The sequence below is a fragment of the Polypterus senegalus genome, chromosome 2 (assembly GCF_016835505.1).
Source record: "Polypterus senegalus isolate Bchr_013 chromosome 2, ASM1683550v1, whole genome shotgun sequence".
Classification (NCBI taxonomy): Eukaryota; Metazoa; Chordata; class Cladistia; order Polypteriformes; family Polypteridae; genus Polypterus; species Polypterus senegalus.
In genome coordinates, this window is record NC_053155.1 from 127,732,805 (window position 1) to 127,751,059 (window position 18,255).

An 18,255-nucleotide genomic window follows, 5' to 3' on the forward strand; every position below is an offset into this window, starting at 1 on the left:
ATGAGTATACTGTATATTCAAACTGTGTTATTACTTAGGATGCTTAAATTACATTCAATGACAGGAAGAGATCTTGCATATTTTACTACAGTTAGGTCAAGTTTAACTGTTTATGTCCTGAATACATCCTTCATTTTTCATACTGCTGTAAACAGAGCAGCTGCAACCTTGACAACAGGAGAGGGGGCTGAAAGGGTTAATAATAGTTCAAGAAGCATTCTATTCAAGCTTCATTTGTTTTCTCAGTAACTGCTCATGCACGCCTGATTTTCAATCATTCAGTATGTTGAGATGGATAGGAGAAGTGGGAAAGAAGAAACATCTTTTAATAGTAAAGAAATCTTGACAGCCTACCATTAGAGGATGAATAGTATTCTAATTGATCTCATAATGTACATGTTGCTTCTGTTACTTCTCCGGCTGTATGGCTCATCCAATGCCCTTGATATAAATGAAGAAAAAGAAGATGTATTCGCCAAGACACCTTGTCCTGCTTTCCTTGTTTTTGACAGTGCAGCGTACATTGTTGGCATGACCATAGAACTTCCTTGTAAATGCAAGCCTGAGGATGCCTTATCAGTGGTTTGGTACTACCAAAAAAACCTGGGGCAAAGAAATATTAAAGTTTTGACTGATTTAAATGGAACCAAGATTGTAGACAGTGCTGCAGTGACATTTGACTCCGATCTGCAGAATCGTTTTTTGATTCGACTTTTTAGTCTGTTGCTCTTCCGTACTCTAGAGTCAGACGCTGGCCACTATATCTGTGGAACGTCTAAGGGAGATTTCTTTTATGGTTATGATGTTGACATTCAAGAAGCAAAAGGCTTGGTATTGACAGAGAAAGATTTTGACCAACCTGCGAACACAAAACAACTTCAAAAGACAAGCAAGTACTCCATCTTTACAAGCTTTTGGAGCTGGAGTGTCTGTGACCGCTGTGATATTTCAGGGGAACAAACCAGAGTTGGAATCTGCTATATTGAAAGTGAATTTCTGTACAGTCGCTACAGGCGATCCACACCCAACGTTGCATCATGTGGCTCAGCTTCTGTGCCAAATCGCTTCAAGAGGAAGCTGAAGAAACAGATGGCTGTAGTTTCTGTTCGTAGCTGTCTCACTGCCTGTCCTCCAGAACCGAAGAAGTCATTCGCAGTGAAGATGTTTTATGAGTTTGTGGGCTTGTTTTCTAAAAACAAAGAGAAAACACCCTCAGTGCCGATACAGTATCACCTGCATCATGTTGGCTATCCTCTCATACTGGCTTGCCCAGGATCTAGGCCACAGCTGGCCGTTGCATGGGATAAAGACAAGGAAAGGCTGTACCGCTCTAAATACATGATTGGCCGCAACAAAAGCATGCGTATTTTTATTGATCAAGGTAACAACTTGAATATCCGTTTTGTACAGCTAGATGACAAAGGGATATATTATTGTTGGCTGCAGGGAAAGATGATTGCCGGATTCAAGCTCTCTGTATCTATACGCACCCGTATTCAACGTAAACTTTCAGATTCCGAATCTATATATGCCATGCGCATCCTTCTCATGAGTTACATTTTTCTTACGATTGTCTTTCTTGGCTGCCAGATCATAACATGTTGCTGTGAAGTGTTCAGCTGCAGGATGAGAAACTAATTGAGTGAGGGTGGCTTCAGATTCATTCATTCATTCAATTGTAAGATTAAAACAAAAGCAGTAAGGAACTTACTCTAGTCTAAGTTCATTCATCTTAATGTGGTCAGAGTAATATAAAAAAATAATAAATCTTTACAGTATCAACAGCCAAAAAGCAAAAACACACCCAATATATGGACTCTCTTGTTCAATGTCTTACCTTATTGTGACTGACAATCACCACTTACACAATTGCAATGAAAGCTGGGCCTTCCTTAATTCTTTTCATTAGGTTACAGGAAACAGCAGTATACCTGTACATTATTATTGGACTCTGGGTACAGTTTCTGCAGCCTTGCAGTTAGGCTTTGTGTTCAATGTAAAGGAATGGAAACCATTATTGTCTTTTAGCTCTGTAAAGTCCCATGTAATTGTGTTCATTATGAAAGGCAATACATTTACTAATCAATCTGATAGAATTAAACTCCTTAGCTTTTTGTTCAAAACTCTTAACAGCAATTGTTTTATTATTATTTCACTCAGTGACAAAACAGACTACACAAATGGAAGTCAAAATCATTACATTGTCCTATGTCTTTATTGCCATTTATTTCTCTTGTATTTTTGGGATGAAAAATAAAACTTCAAGGTTAAGAAATGACACAAGAGTTACTAATTGTAGTAAAAACAATATATTACAGAATAACATATTTATTAAGAATTGCAGTAATTGTTAAAAACTGGGCTATTTGATTGATTTTTAAATAAAGGATAATTTCTTGCTGAAAGCCACATTTGCTGGTAAATATCAGACCCTTCTCACAGATGTCCTGTGTGCCCTACTGGACTGACTTGGCTCACATTTGTTTTGTGATCAGAATGTGAAGATGTTACCAATCCACTCGTTCCTTCCTACCTTCCCCTGTTTCAAATGATACTCTTAGCATTGGCTCTTTTTTTGTAGACCTCACTCAGTGATCCCAAAAGGTACACTTCAGTTCAGTTTCACAGAACTTATTCCATAAAGCCATTTCCCTTGAACTGTGAAGTGTCATTGAAAATGGCTTAGTTTAATAAAAAATTCCTGTTTATTAATATAGCAGTACTTATCCATTCATCCATCCATTATTAAACCTGTTTAATCCTGATTTTGGGCCCTATCCCAGTAACATTGGACTCAAGGCTGGAACCAAACCTGAAATGCATGCCAGTCCATTGTATAGAACATGCATGCTCATGCACCCACATTGGGCTAATTTAGAGTCACCAATTACTCAAACCCATCCCCATGGAGAGAACATGCAAAAATTACCCAAAATAGGGTTTAAAACCTGAACTTTGGAGGCAGCAAGGAAGGATGAAGGATGAACTGTAACTGGAATTTCTTGAACATATTCTTATGTTACATAGTCATTCCCTGGAGATGGCAACCTAAAGTGGTTAGGTATTTTAGGCTGCACAAATAGAAATAGCATTTTCCAACAGAAACAGTTAAGGGATGGAGAAATTGTAGTCATTAGTGCTCCATAACTTAACTAAACTGGTGTCCGATTTTCATAGCTGTTTGCATTGTCTTCCTGTATGAATCTGCTGGTCATTAATCTTGACATAAAATCAAAATTGAAGTTAGCCCAATGGCAATTCAATGCAGTTTAGATCCTTGAACCTGACACCATTTCATAAGCATTGTATTATAGTAATGATTAATGGTGGTTGTTGTAATGGAGCCTGACCTGCATGACTTGAAGCTGTATGGTCTAAGGCATTACCTCTCAGCTCATTTAAATCTTTATATCTGCCTAACTGGTTTACAGCACGAATATATGTACTATAGTAATCTGTTCATTGAATTCAATGATGTTACCTCTCCTGATCCCTTGTAATATGTACCAGGTCTTGTAACCTCATCTAAAGACAACAAATGATTCAGTCCCTGTCAAACTGTGCCTTTCTGTGTGAATGATGAGACATTTTTCGTCTGCTTTTGCTTTATTGCACCAGTTGAGATTTGCTGGTTATTATGGTTCAGCCTTGCCGTTATCATATTCTTATGAAAAGTCAGAAAGGTGGTCCTCTGCTAGAAGATACACCTGATATGAAATCCTCCATATTTGTATACCAATACCAAGCCATGTTGATATCTCAAGCTGGGTTTCATGCAAGCAGGACAACTGCTTCTGGTCCACCTATTTTCATTTTGTCAAAAAATATTTAATTAACATTTTTCCATATTTTTACTTTTTATTGCATATTCTTTGATTATACAGTAAATATAACAGAAAAGAATTACCTAAAATAAATAGGCATTTGTTGTTTTGGTTAGCTTTATATTGTGATAAATTTCATTTGCAGTGAATCCAGCATAATCCTTCTATATAAAAGCGGTCAGGATTGTCCTTCCGTCCCGTGAGTGCTACGCAGGCACGGAGTTTTACACACGCCCCGTCCATTTTGCAATGCACGATGGGATTTGTAGTTTCGTTTTTCCAGGTAAAAGATGATTTTCTACTCCAGACTGTGCGAGTAACACGGAGTTTCACACACGCCCTGTCCATTTTACAATGCACGATGGGATTTGTAGTTTCGTTTTTCCAGGTAAAAGATGATTTTCTACTCCAGACTGTGCGATATCTTCTTCTTCTTTCTTACTATATAAAAGCGGTTCGGATTGTCCTTCCGTCCCGTGAGTGGAAAGCGTAGCGGTATTCCGCTTATCACAGACTTACTACTTGCAGCTTGCGGTAGGAAGCAACATGATGTGAGCAGAGTTATGGTGCTCCCATCGTTCCCTTGCTTTTGTGCGCAATGCACTGGAAAAATAGACAAAATTATGTCTCTGGAAATAATTAATGTTGATAGAGTATAAATGCCTCACCGTGTAGAAAATATCAGGGGGGTTCAAAAGAGCGACCTCAATATAGAAAAAAGTTTAAATTTCATCACAAAAATAACAGAAACTACAAGTATTAAAGTAATACCGCTCAAATGCAATATAACCAAATTAATGAGTTTGTATAAAATATCAAATTGATCTACATATTGAATTGCCTTAAGAAGTTGTCAACTTAAAAGTCGGTTCCCTTAAAAGGCGGGTCAGCCTAGTTCTTCACATAAAAGCCTGTCTGAATTAGAGAATCCGTTCATCCATCCAGAAAACAAATTTAATTAAAGAATTATAAAGAATTTGCACTGAGAAAAAGAAAATTATGCAAGTACTTAAATGTATATTTCTTATACTATATGTCTTATGTAATAGTTTACATTATATGAGAAAGAATGGACTTTTTCACTTTGCTTGGGGACTGTAATGGGTTTTCTTGATTTTTATACTGTATATTAAGGTTGTTTATGCAGATAGTAAGCTGATATGATGATAAAATATCTTGAATATTTACTTTACGATTCTGACCTTCTGGTAACTTTTCGCAGTTTATTTATATATTGTGTGTAGAAGTAATTAATTTATTCTTTAAATTTTAAAAGGTGAATTATTTGGAGTAACAGACTTCAGATTATTTTTTGAGTAGTTGCTCTTTCTGGCAAAACCTGAAGTACATTCCTTTACTTACTGTAGTTATAATACCACTCATATCAACAGTCGATGGCAGTAAATTCTTGTAGGATTGGGTTGGTTCTTAAGCAAATAAGTAAACAAGTATTGATAAATGAAAAGCTGAAGTAAAGTATTGTAAATTAGTTCTACACAAAGAATAAATGATAAGTAACTTTAACTTTAAACTTGTTTGAAAAACATGAATATACTGATTTCTCATCAAAAATATACAAATTCTGTACATTTAATATAAATGACACAGTATGTTTACCCTGTACACTAGATTCACCCAACAGGGTTATACCATCTTGTGCCAGTAGTATGTTTATGCATTAATACACTGTACTCCTTTCAATAGTGAATGAAACTAGAGTAATTTTATTTCCAGGAACAAAACATTGACTTATTTCAATTATAACACTCCAACTGGTATTTTCTTCAAACAGAAGAATCTCTAGGGAAGACATGAGCAACTATACTGCAGAAACCAATACAGCATTTTAATTTCTGTCAGACATCATGAGATCACCTAAAGCTTTAGGGCTTAACAAAACATATGCACATAGATGTTAGACATATGTTAGACATAAAACTGAAAGTCTGAAATAGTGAAACCTGTAAAATCAAGTGGTACAAAATGTCAAAGCCTAGGTTTGCAAAGTTGGAAATATTCACTTGACCTATTCTTGTTCAGGGAAACCATCAAGTTTTGCCCATGATTGGTGAGAGGGAGACTCTGGTCAAGGTATTTTTTGCTCTCATATTGAGGAAAATAATTATCAAAGTAAAAAAAATAAAGCATTTGATGGTTGTGTTGCATTTGGAGTATATCACCTGAATATGAAGAAACTTTTCAAGGTAATCTTTAAATACTTTTATTTAAAACAAGTATCAAACCAAAGGTAACCTTACAATTTTCCCAAAACTCTGATTAGAAATGCACTCAAACAACAAATTCACAAATGGTAACTCCACAGATATCTATAGTACTTATAGAGTAACATGCCCAATAGATTCTGTGAAAAGAATTAATAAGTAATGGTGACTATGTTCAGATGGACTTTGAAGTGAAAAAAACTGAAACTGAAGACAGTTGCATTTTCCAGGGACATTTATTTCACACTAGCTGAAATACCCATAGGAGGAAAATAAAGCGTTTTTTTTAATTGTTTGAGAAAAATATAATAAAAAAAAACACAACTTTAAAAATAAAAATAAATTAACAATGAAGACTCACTAATGTGCTTGTCTTGCGGTCTTGTATGTGTCTTATCATCCACTTGACGCTTGGAATCGGCCAACTCTGTTTATAATTTCAAAAGCAACATGCGCACGGTGTAATGGTGCGCAAACATAAAGAATATTGGCGGTCACCTCCAGTTCGCCCTCTGGTGGTCGTTCTGAGTGTCAACTGGATAATAACAGGCATACAAGACCACAAGATCACCCCCCCACCCTACCCAGAAGGGGGTGGATTAGGGTTGATTTTACCCTACAGTATTTTTAGTTGACCAATGAGAAACATGTACTAAGTTACATGAAAATCGCTCCAGCCTTTTGGAAGTGATGCTGGAACAAACATACATATATACATACACACACTGACTTTTTTAAGAGAATATTTTGATGGTGAACACCACTTGTAAATTAATTAAATGAAACACAATTTTCATTTTTTTTTAAATTAGATCCTAAACCGGTAATATTGGGGAAAATCAATGTTACAGCAGTGGGAAATAAAGTTGCCATCTGGGAGTTTTAAGTAAATGAACAAAGTCCATTGGATGAAGAGATATTGGATTAACCTCAGAAAATAAGTTGATGAAACCATGATGGGTTTTGCATCAAGCTTTTGGACGTTATCAATTTAAAAATATCCATGCAAAAATTAGAAAGAGTCTGGAAGTAGTATGGTTGAAAATGATTTGGCTGTTCGTTCAATTACTGCTTCAATGATAATAATAATAGAGTTACTTTGGATTTATATTGGAATTTTTAAGACACAAACTTGAGCCTCTAATACTAACTAGCAGTGTGACACTGAGCGCAAATAAACCACCCAGTGGGCATCAATGGAACTATAAAAGTGACAGCTCACAAAGCACATTTAACTGGGATTTTTGAAATTCACATATTAAACAAACAGAGTCTTACATAGCCTTTCACTACTTCTTTTGTTTTATTCATAGGATTTACTAAAATATTTTACCATGGAAATAATAAAATGAATGATCTTTAGCAAGGGGAAACTTACAGTATTGCATTCTTTCTTAATGACAAATGTAACTGTAGCTTGTTATTTGATTGGTATTTTTAACCCAGTTTTATCCTAATCAGTCAATCAACCAATCAATCAATCAGTCTTTATTTATATAGCATGTTCGGCTGTTAATCACATCAGTCTAAAGGACACAATATGGTCCTGGGGTGCTTATCAGGGTGACTACAGGCTTAAGGCAGGAATCAACAATGAAAGGGGTGGGGGTTTGTGTTAGTGGGTTTGGGGAGTGTAGGGTGGGGTTGGGGCTGGAGGCATGGGTGAGCGTATGGGCAGTTAATCAGTCCATCACACTCACACATAAGTCTACATTAACTCATACAAGGCCAATTTAACAGTTAAAAACTAGCCTAATATTTTAGGGGGTAACATTAGGTAAACTCAACTCGGAGAGTGACTGGGCCAGGAATTGAACATCTGTAATCTGCATTTATGATCGTACACATGTCAAAAACCTTGAAGTGCACTCTTATAAGTAAAAGTGTAAAAATGGTTCTTCAGGGCAATACCATAGCTTCTCATACTTCTAAGGAAGATTTTTATTTTCCAAAAATGTATGTTTACTACACAGTTACTTATTTTCTGTTTGTGATCCCATATCCTTGAGAAGGGATCTTATTTTTAAATGTGTGACAGTTGGCATTGGCTCTAGGCCTTGAGCATTCCTTATACATTATTTTTCGGTATTTGCCACATAAATACTGAAACTTGTTTCTGTTTTTCCTGGTCTGTAGGCACCTTTGCCTGTTTTAAACTAAGGAATTTTGCCTTTCACTACAAATATTCATAAAGTTACATTGTTTGGAATCTGAATAAAGTGGTTCCAAAAACACATATGAAAAATTTGAGAACAACATCATAAATTTCCCCTTGGGGTCTAATAAAGTGCGGTCGCAACCAGCTGGGGGCCAGACCCAGCCGGGACACCTTGAATGACCAGGAGGTGGCATGTACGTTCTGCTTTTTTTTTTTTGGTGAAAATAAACGTGTGGTTTGGATAAAGATGTTGTCTCAGTCTGGTGGTGTCCGTGCATGTCTCACAGTGCAAAGTAAGCCAAGTATAAAGCAAGTAGATTTAAGCTCAAAGCAACTGTTTTATGGGTAAGAAAATATGAGAAAATTCTTACTGGAATTCTATCCAGGTCTATATCAATTCCGACAAGTCCTTTGGCATCTAAAATATCTCTAGCCTTTTTTTTAATATTTCTGTAAACCAAATACATAAATAAAAACATCATTAACCCTTGTCAAATTATGAACACATTCTTATTGGAAAATGAAACTTTCACCAATCTGGGTAAAAATATTTTTTAGTCAATTTTTGGGTTTCCATTTTCCATAATAAATACAAAAAATAAAATAAAATGCCACGTTTGGTATGTCATATAGTCTTGTACTGTGCATTCATTTTTTGCAGATCCTTAGTAGTGTGAGAAAAACATGCTCTGACATAATGAACATAAAATTTAATAATTAATCTCTCATGAGGAAGCTTTTCAAAAGTTAGATAATATTATACATGCTACTGTTATCAAATGCTTCTGTTGCTTCCTCTTTAGTCAGCATATTAGTGAAATATGCCTTTTTTGTGATGCAGTTCTAACTATCCCTCAGTCTCTCTACCTATCTTATCATTCTGGATTACATTTTGGATTTTGCATGTAATACAGTTTTATCTGACTGAACATTTAGAGCCTGGAAACCACATAGTTACACTTGAACGTAAGAAAATTCAGTGTAAACTGAATCTACAATTATGTTATAGCTTTTACAGTATCATAAGACAAAGTGTTTAAGTAAATTCCTTATTGCATGTGTACACTGAAAGTAAGATTTTGATTGACTTAAACATTTTGGTTTGAGAACATTAAAGTTTTTATCTGATGTTTGAGGTCTATACAAAATGCCACTCCTAGCCACATTCCTCAGGCAAAATAAGTTATAATCTTAAAAATAATGCAATGGTAGCACACAGTGAGGTAATGGTTGAATCTGAACTTATGACCTAGTAACATCTGTTTTTTGTTCACCAGCCTACAATGTCTGCCTGACAATTTTCTGTTACTGCTTAAAAATGTCTGACCATTCTAATCTGTATTCTGCAATGTGGGGGATACAATATAAACATTAATGTAAACTAACCATGAACTATCAAATAATAATTAGATACACCGCAATATTAATGTAGATTTGACCATCATTACCTCAATCAGTTTGTGAGCCTTTTTTTCACAATGATTTAAGAGGAAGGACACTCTTCAAACAAGCCTCAACTACTAAATAATGTTTTCAGCATGTTTCACCTAGCACCTTAACCTCCTCTATCAAAAAACCCATGTGGCAGGAAAGTATAGTAGTCATAATCCTCAATCAAGAGATTTGCTTACAAATTCCATTCACTCATATTGTCTTTCTAAGTTATATAGGTGTCTGTCTAATCTAAACACTGGTTCATTAGGTGAATACAAACAAACATCACGGTGAATTCTTTAGGGAGGAATTCTCAACTCTCCAATTGACCTTCTGTTCATCTGACAACTTTCAACTGAACAGGAGAACATGACAAAGAGGGAAAATGACTACTTAGTTCAATCTAGCATATTGGTTTTTTTTCATTCTGAAGGTCTGTTCAGAGTAATTCTGCAATTTTAAATAGTGCTCCTTGTAATTAAGCATATGCATACAAGTGTATAACCTATGACGTTAGCTGAATGCTATGTGGAATAGAAAGAACAAGGCATTGGTTTATCTCCAAGGAATTGAAATACACTTTCCTAGGATATAATGAGCAGTAGAACCGTGTTTTGAAACTGAAATGTGCTCTTGCTAAGCAAGTAATTAAACATAAACATTGTTGCCAAATACAAAACCACAAACACCTCATTTTGTATTTTGTACACAAACTCTGGTAAGAGCAACTGAAAGTTTAACTTCAAGACAGCTGCAGGTCTGACAGGTTGCACAGTTCACAATCTACCTTGAATAGATCCACTTTTAAGTGTGTTTAACAAATAATTAGCTCCCAGTTACCTCTCTCTGACCAGTTCTAATCTGACGGGACCCTGATTCAGCAAGGTACTAAAGGTGTGAGACGGAAATGCTAGCCCATGTTGACCTTGCTGTGTTCCACAGATATTAACAAATTAGCTGGTGCTGGATCTCTACTCTGAATAGTTCATTTTGTCTGGACCCGAACATATGTGACTGTGTCATAGCGATCTACTGTATGGTGTAATAATAGACAACTTCCTAAAAGATTGTTTGGACAAAAAAAAAGATCTGTTCAGGTCTAAGAACACCTCTCAAACTGAACTGAATTAATAAATCTTAATTCCCTATCATGTTCCTGGTATCATTCCTGGATTTTCATAGCATGTGGCAAGGGCCATTACTGTGCTGAAAGCCCATTTACAAATGGGCACATTGGTCAACTGCAATGCTCAGCTATCCTGTCACCTTCAAATGTTGCTCTTCTTCTACCAAAGGGACCCAATATGACCCAGAAAACACACCATAAATCTTCACACAACAAACCACCAGCTTGAATGGTTGACACCTGGCAGGTCAAATCTACTAACCTGTGTGTTTTTAACCATATCCTTGTCATCCCATAACCATGAATCAGCATGTAACCAATATTTGCTCATCCAAGTAATGATTTTCCAGACCTTTAGTGTTTGTACTCCACAGGTCAGAACAACCACATATTACTTTTTTTTTACCAGCAGGAGTAAAAGTGTTCTAGAATAACATCTTCCATAGCCCATTTGTAGTAAGGTAAGACAAGTTATGCATTCTTACATTTTTCAGTCAGCAACATTGTTATACTTACCTTTTGTCTGATTCAGAAATTAGCCCAAGTGTTACCTTGTTCAAGTAATGTCAGCTTTCTTCATCAACAATTTGTTTTAGAGCACAGGACTTTATGGTGATTTTTTTTTTACTTTTATTTTATTTGAGCATTGGCCAATTTTTTTATATACATGTGACAATGCTGTATGTGAAAAACCTTAACGGGGTTCAAAGCTATAAAATAGTTCAGTTTTTACACAACTGATCCTTTGATCCTGACCTACATGATGTAAATTGTATTATGTGCATGTACATGCCTTCCCCAACTGTGCAGTCAATTATTTAGAAAGTAAAAATATAAATAATTGTTGGGAGTTATCATAAAGTGGAGTTTTGTGTTAAGAGTATTATTTAGCAATCCTATGTAACACAGGGCTGCAGAAGACATGCCAATTTTACTTTGGTGCACAGGTTGATCTATTGTTCCATAGTCATTTGTGGACTCTCATGACTGCAAGACACCTTGATGTTGCACACTGACTTTCTGTGTTGCAGAACTATTCGCTGTGTGTAAAGCAGTCCTGATGTATAGACACTCTGCAACCATGTCACTCAACAACGTTTACTAGAAGTGTGATAGCATGTCATTTTTAAGCAACATTTGTTAGGCTCGCCTTTATCTTCTTGCACCTGCCCTCTTATGGAGACCCACGGATATGCAGTTTTACTGGCAGTAATAGTTGGATTTGTAAATAGAAAGTGAAATGTTGATTAGAAAAGCCTGTTATGTTATATTGTGTGAATGATAGGTTAACATTTTTAGTGAATATCAAATAAAAAAATCATTTTCAAGAATCCCAGTGGTGTTCAAGGCTGAACATCATAAGTCAGAATTTTGAATTATGGTGAGAAGTGCATGTACATCAAATTTTAAGTCTGTGGTTTGTAAAACAAAGTTGTGTATAAACATCTAACAAACACAGGTTGTACTTTATATATATATATATAGTGATATGTCTTTGTAAAAGAAGTTTCAGATGATTCATTTGTTTAAAATAAGCTCTCTTATAAAAGTTCTGGTCATATATACAGTACATAGAAGATGTACAGAAAAATATTGGGTTGAATGATACATACAAATAAAAGCATATAATGTGTAGATCAGTCTTTTGGCATCAGCATCCGTAGTATACTTCCTCTTAAACTCATATTTAGTCAAAATATATAAATTTATTGATGTTGAGAGCTGCTGCCAACAGGATAAAACTGAATTGCTGTTTTCCATCAATAACTTTAAATATGGGAATAAACATGACAGGTTAATTGTTGGGGGATGGAAGATTACAAGAAAGTTTTCAATTGGAGTAATGAAACTGCTTATGATCCTATTTTATATGTTGAATGTGCTCTTAACTTATTGCTGCTATTTTGTACCTCAATAAATCAAATTTCTTGTTTAGTTAACACAAGCATTTTGTCGCTTAAAATAATAAAGTCAACAAGATGTAAAAAGATGCATGTTACTGACATTATTGTATATTAGACTGACAATTTTTAGAGCATTTTGTTGAATTTAAATAATATTTAGGTAATACTTTAACAAAGCAGAAATATCAGCAAGGGAACTTAATTCATGGTAAATGGCTGAATTTTTTGTTTTGCATGAAACATGATGTACATTAAAATTAGCCAGCTCAAATTATAATAAATGAATAACAATAATGCACCTGATAGATTATTGTTGAATATTCAAGTGCAAGTTTAGCATCAGCAACACAGTGGTGATGCTAACTTATTACTCCAGGAGACTGGGTGTAAATCCCAGGCATCTCACTATCTTTGTGGCATTTGCCCACTCTCTTAATATTCATTTATTAGTATTCCAGTTTTCATATCACACTGGAACAAAATGTTAATTTGTGACTCTAAATTGGCCCTGTGTGAGTAAGGATGAATTTGTCCTGAGGTGGCATGCTGCTCATGTTTTCTTTTTCCTGTTCTGCACCTGAATTGGGTTAAGCATGTCTTATAATGGACATATGTTTTGGTATATCTCTCTATTATAAAAAAAAATCTTGGAAGGAGACGAGACCTGATTTTCTCAGAGAGACACTTTCACATCCCTTGATATATTGTCAGACACATTTCTTGTAGAGAGAAAGAAACTATATTCACTCATGGGCAGTTATACATTGTCACAATATAATTCCAAACACGGAATTAAAATTCAGTGTGATATTGATGAAAAGGCAAAAGCGAAATGAGATTGAATATATGGACATAGGTGATATGACAGAAGTGCACTGCGTGAGATGCAGATCACGTGGCACGGCAGCAGCATCAAGTCAGCAGCTGATCGAGCAAAGAAGAGGTTAAAAAAAAACTATTTATTTTCCATTGTATCACCATTTAAGAGGGGGTTTTGGAGGAGTGACTGCATTCAGTGCCTTCAGCCCCCCTCTTTATAACGCGAGTGGCAGAGACGTGAAGTGGCTGGAATGTAGCAGAGGCCGAGTTGGGGGTTGGCAAGCAAAGCGAGCAGGGAGCTAAGCCCCCTAGTCTGCCCAGCAGAAGACATGCTTAACCCAATTACTTAACACTAGAATTACCAGAGCCTCTGAAAAACTCGTAATTCCGTCCCACCTTAAACTGCTTCTTAAATCCCTTCACACCTCTCCATGGCGTCCTTTGTCTTCTAAATGTGCTGATAAAGAAGCCGGCTATTCCATCCCCACCAATTTAGAGCGTGCGAACTTCTCTCAGCTCATGCCTTGATTGAGTATCTGGGAGTGAAGTGGAGTTTTAGAGCGGAAATAATAGATCGTTGTTTGGAACACACGCATTTCATGTCTGTTCCGTTTCTACAGTAACCTGTGTCAACACATTGTTAAAACAGAAACGTTTTTTATATTCTACTAGTAGATGACAAAATGTAGGCAGAAACTATATAATGTATGAAGCCTGAAGTCCAAATAGCAAAGAAACATTTTCACAAGAATAACACAATTGCACTTTTATTCAAACATATAACTGCAGAAACAAAAAGCCGCCTTAACATGCGACATTGACACCAGTTTACTATAACTGACTCCGTGGTCAGTTATGCCAATCTTGTTTTAGAGCACAGGACTTTATGGTGATTTTTTTTACTTTTATTTTATTTGAGCATTGGCCAATTTTTTTATATACATGTGACAATGCTGTATGTGAAAAACCTTAACGGGGTTCAAAGCTATAAAATAGTTCAGTTTTTACACAACTGATCCTTTGATCCTGACCTACATGATGTAAATTGTATTATGTGCATGTACATGCCTTCCCAACTGTGCAGTCAATTATTTAGAAAGTAAAAATATAAATAATTGTTGGGAGTTATCATAAAGTGGAGTTTTGTGTTAAGAGTATTATTTAGCAATCCTATGTAACACAGGGCTGCAGAAGACATGCCAATTTTACTTTGGTGCACAGGTTGATCTATTGTTCCATAGTCATTTGTGGACTCTCATGACTGCAAGACACCTTGATGTTGCACACTGACTTTCTGTGTTGCAGAACTATTCGCTGTGTGTAAAGCAGTCCTGATGTATAGACACTCTGCAACCATGTCACTCAACAACGCTTTACTAGAAGTGTGATAGCATGTCATTTTTAAGCAACATTTGTTAGGCTCGCCTTTATCTTCTTGCACCTGCCCTCTTATGGAGACCCACGGATATGCAGTTTTACTGGCAGTAATAGTTGGATTTGTAAATAGAAAGTGAAATGTTGATTAGAAAAGCCTGTTATGTTATATTGTGTGAATGATAGGTTAACATTTTTAGTGAATATCAAATAAAAAAATCATTTTCAAGAATCCCAGTGGTGTTCAAGGCTGAACATCATAAGTCAGAATTTTGAATTATGGTGAGAAGTGCATGTACATCAAATTTTAAGTCTGTGGTTTGTAAAACAAAGTTGTGTATAAACATCTAACAAACACAGGTTGTACTTTATATATATATATATAGTGATATGTCTTTGTAAAAGAAGTTTCAGATGATTCATTTGTTTAAAATAAGCTCTCTTATAAAAGTTCTGGTCATATATACAGTACATAGAAGATGTACAGAAAAATATTGGGTTGAATGATACATACAAATAAAAGCATATAATGTGTAGATCAGTCTTTTGGCATCAGCATCCGTAGTATACTTCCTCTTAAACTCATATTTAGTCAAAATATATAAATTTATTGATGTTGAGAGCTGCTGCCAACAGGATAAAACTGAATTGCTGTTTTCCATCAATAACTTTAAATATGGGAATAAACATGACAGGTTAATTGTTGGGGGATGGAAGATTACAAGAAAGTTTTCAATTGGAGTAATGAAACTGCTTATGATCCTATTTTATATGTTGAATGTGCTCTTAACTTATTGCTGCTATTTTGTACCTCAATAAATCAAATTTCTTGTTTAGTTAACACAAGCATTTTGTCGCTTAAAATAATAAAGTCAACAAGATGTAAAAAGATGCATGTTACTGACATTATTGTATATTAGACTGACAATTTTTAGAGCATTTTGTTGAATTTAAATAATATTTAGGTAATACTTTAACAAAGCAGAAATATCAGCAAGGGAACTTAATTCATGGTAAATGGCTGAATTTTTTGTTTTGCATGAAACATGATGTACATTAAAATTAGCCAGCTCAAATTATAATAAATGAATAACAATAATGCACCTGATAGATTATTGTTGAATATTCAAGTGCAAGTTTAGCATCAGCAACACAGTGGTGATGCTAACTTATTACTCCAGGAGACTGGGTGTAAATCCCAGGCATCTCACTATCTTTGTGGCATTTGCCCACTCTCTTAATATTCATTTATTAGTATTCCAGTTTTCATATCACACTGGAACAAAATGTTAATTTGTGACTCTAAATTGGCCCTGTGTGAGTAAGGATGAATTTGTCCTGAGGTGGCATGCTGCTCATGTTTTCTTTTTCCTGTTCTGCACCTGAATTGGGTTAAGCATGTCTTATAATGGACATATGTTTTGGTATATCTCTCTATTATAAAAAAAAATCTTGGAAGGAGACGAGACCTGATTTTTAATCACATACTGCCTTACAAGGGTGGTTCTCCAGTTTCCCCTGACTCTCCTACTTTGTTTAGCAACAACCGCTCCACCAGTACTTGTAACTCTGTTCATGCTTACTTATTTACTGAATCCTTTCTATTTTAACCATATGTGAACTTTTCCTTTACTTATCTGTACCAGATTCACAAAAAGTCATAAACCAAAAGCTTTAAATGGCTGCTATTCACAAGGGCAGTGAAGAAATATGACAATCAGCTAAAAGATAAAGCCATTCTGCAGTCATGAGCCTACAATTCACCTATCCATAATCTGAACTTTCTTTTCGAGGGTAACAGTGACCCATCACCTATCACAACAGCACCAAAAATGATGTCAGAAACAAACCAAAGTCAGTAAGCAGGTAGCATTCCTGCACTTTTACATCTCCATTTAGCTCAGCATGTCTTTCTGACATTAACGTGATTGCAATGAACAAATTGCACCCTCACTTTGTCCAGTGCTATGATCTAAATCCCAGTCTTCACAGCAATGGGATAAGAGTAGAAATTGTTGCACTTCCATGTTCTCCTGAGGTGTCCTGAGGTAATCTGCATTGTTTATAAAATAACAATTTTCAAGAATATAAGCATTGTACAGAATAGAGTTATGCAGTGACATTTTGGCAATCATTCTACAGTAGTTGTCTAGTCAGTCAGCCATTATCCAACCTTTGTCTATCTAAAATAAAAATATCACCATAGCCTCAACAGTTTTATGTAATTGTAACAACTGTGGCCATTACGTCCACCATTTAACAATCTAACCAACCAAAACACTAAGCTAAAGTATTTTTATTTGCTCCAGTATCTGTTCAAGTTTTACATAAGACTAACCCATGGTGTTTGACTCTTAAGTAACCATGTGGTATTTGGTTTTCTTTTCATTCAGTTAACTTACCAGAGGCACATACAGTATGCCATCTACTGCTGGCCTTCAAATGTACTTTTAAAAAGGTTTTGGGTATGTTTCATGCATCCATGGTGAAAAATTGATTTCAAGGAAAATTATGTAATTATTTTGATCATCATTTTAAACTGTCACCATGGCAGCTCATTGTGTGGATTTTGCATGTTCTTCCTGTTTCTACATAAACTTTCCACACATATTTCAAAGAAGTGTGTTTGTTAAGTTAATTGATTACTCTAAATGTCCCCAAAAAAGTTTTTTTGTCCACTTTTGATATCTGGATTGGTCCCACCAAAAGAAAATGAATCGAATTGAACAGGAGGCAGAAATTTCGAATTATGTTATTTTAATTACAGTGGTGTGGGCTGTGTCCTGCATTGCTACTAGGATAGGCTCAGCAACTATGAAATAAATTAATCCAGTTCAAAAATTAATTGGTTGGATGATTCGACACTATAATACTGGTCAATTCAGTGGTTTAAATTTGCTCCTATTTTTAAAATGGTGTACATTGTTCAAGAAGCCTGATTAATGTATTTTTAAAGTCCACACGTTGTTATAGAGGTACATTATTTAAGTTTTTTGGCCCATCTTTTTTAATTTCATTTTTTAATCTGTGGTTTATCATGCATTGTAATAAAACGCAATATTAATTAGTTAATCAGTGGTCTCCATTTCATTCGATGGTGTTTTGGAAATATATAATACTTTTAAAACATAGCACAGTTCAACAGGATTCATTGCAGGCAATCTGCAGGTTTTTTATTTTATTTGTAATCAGCCAAAAACATAAAATGATGGGTTTAATTTGTAGTGGTAGTACCAATAATAAATCGTTTGGCGATGGAAAAAAAATAAAAGTAACAAGAAAGATACACTGTACTAACCTTGCCAATGCACAGACAGTAGATGGCCCTATTTCCATGGTAGAAATAGACCTGTACCTTTCCGGAAATGACGTAAGGAATTCCAGCGGCTCATCC

General features: G+C 35.3%; 1 protein-coding gene across 1 annotated transcript; it reads left to right on the forward strand.

Annotated features, from left to right (window-relative positions):
• The first annotated feature begins 390 nt into the window (after positions 1 to 390).
• Positions 391 to 1,638, forward strand: LOC120524410 (Ig-like V-type domain-containing protein FAM187A). The gene has a single exon (XM_039746265.1). The coding sequence runs from the start codon at positions 391 to 393 to the stop codon at positions 1,636 to 1,638; it is 1,248 nt and encodes a 415-aa protein (XP_039602199.1).
• Positions 1,639 to 18,255: the final 16,617 nt, after the last annotated feature.

Bases quoted from the DNA above. Each gene is read 5' to 3' on its own strand.
- LOC120524410 (XM_039746265.1), top strand. From the start codon at position 391: ATGTACATGTTGCTTCTGTTACTTCTCCGGCTGTATGGCTCATCCAAT.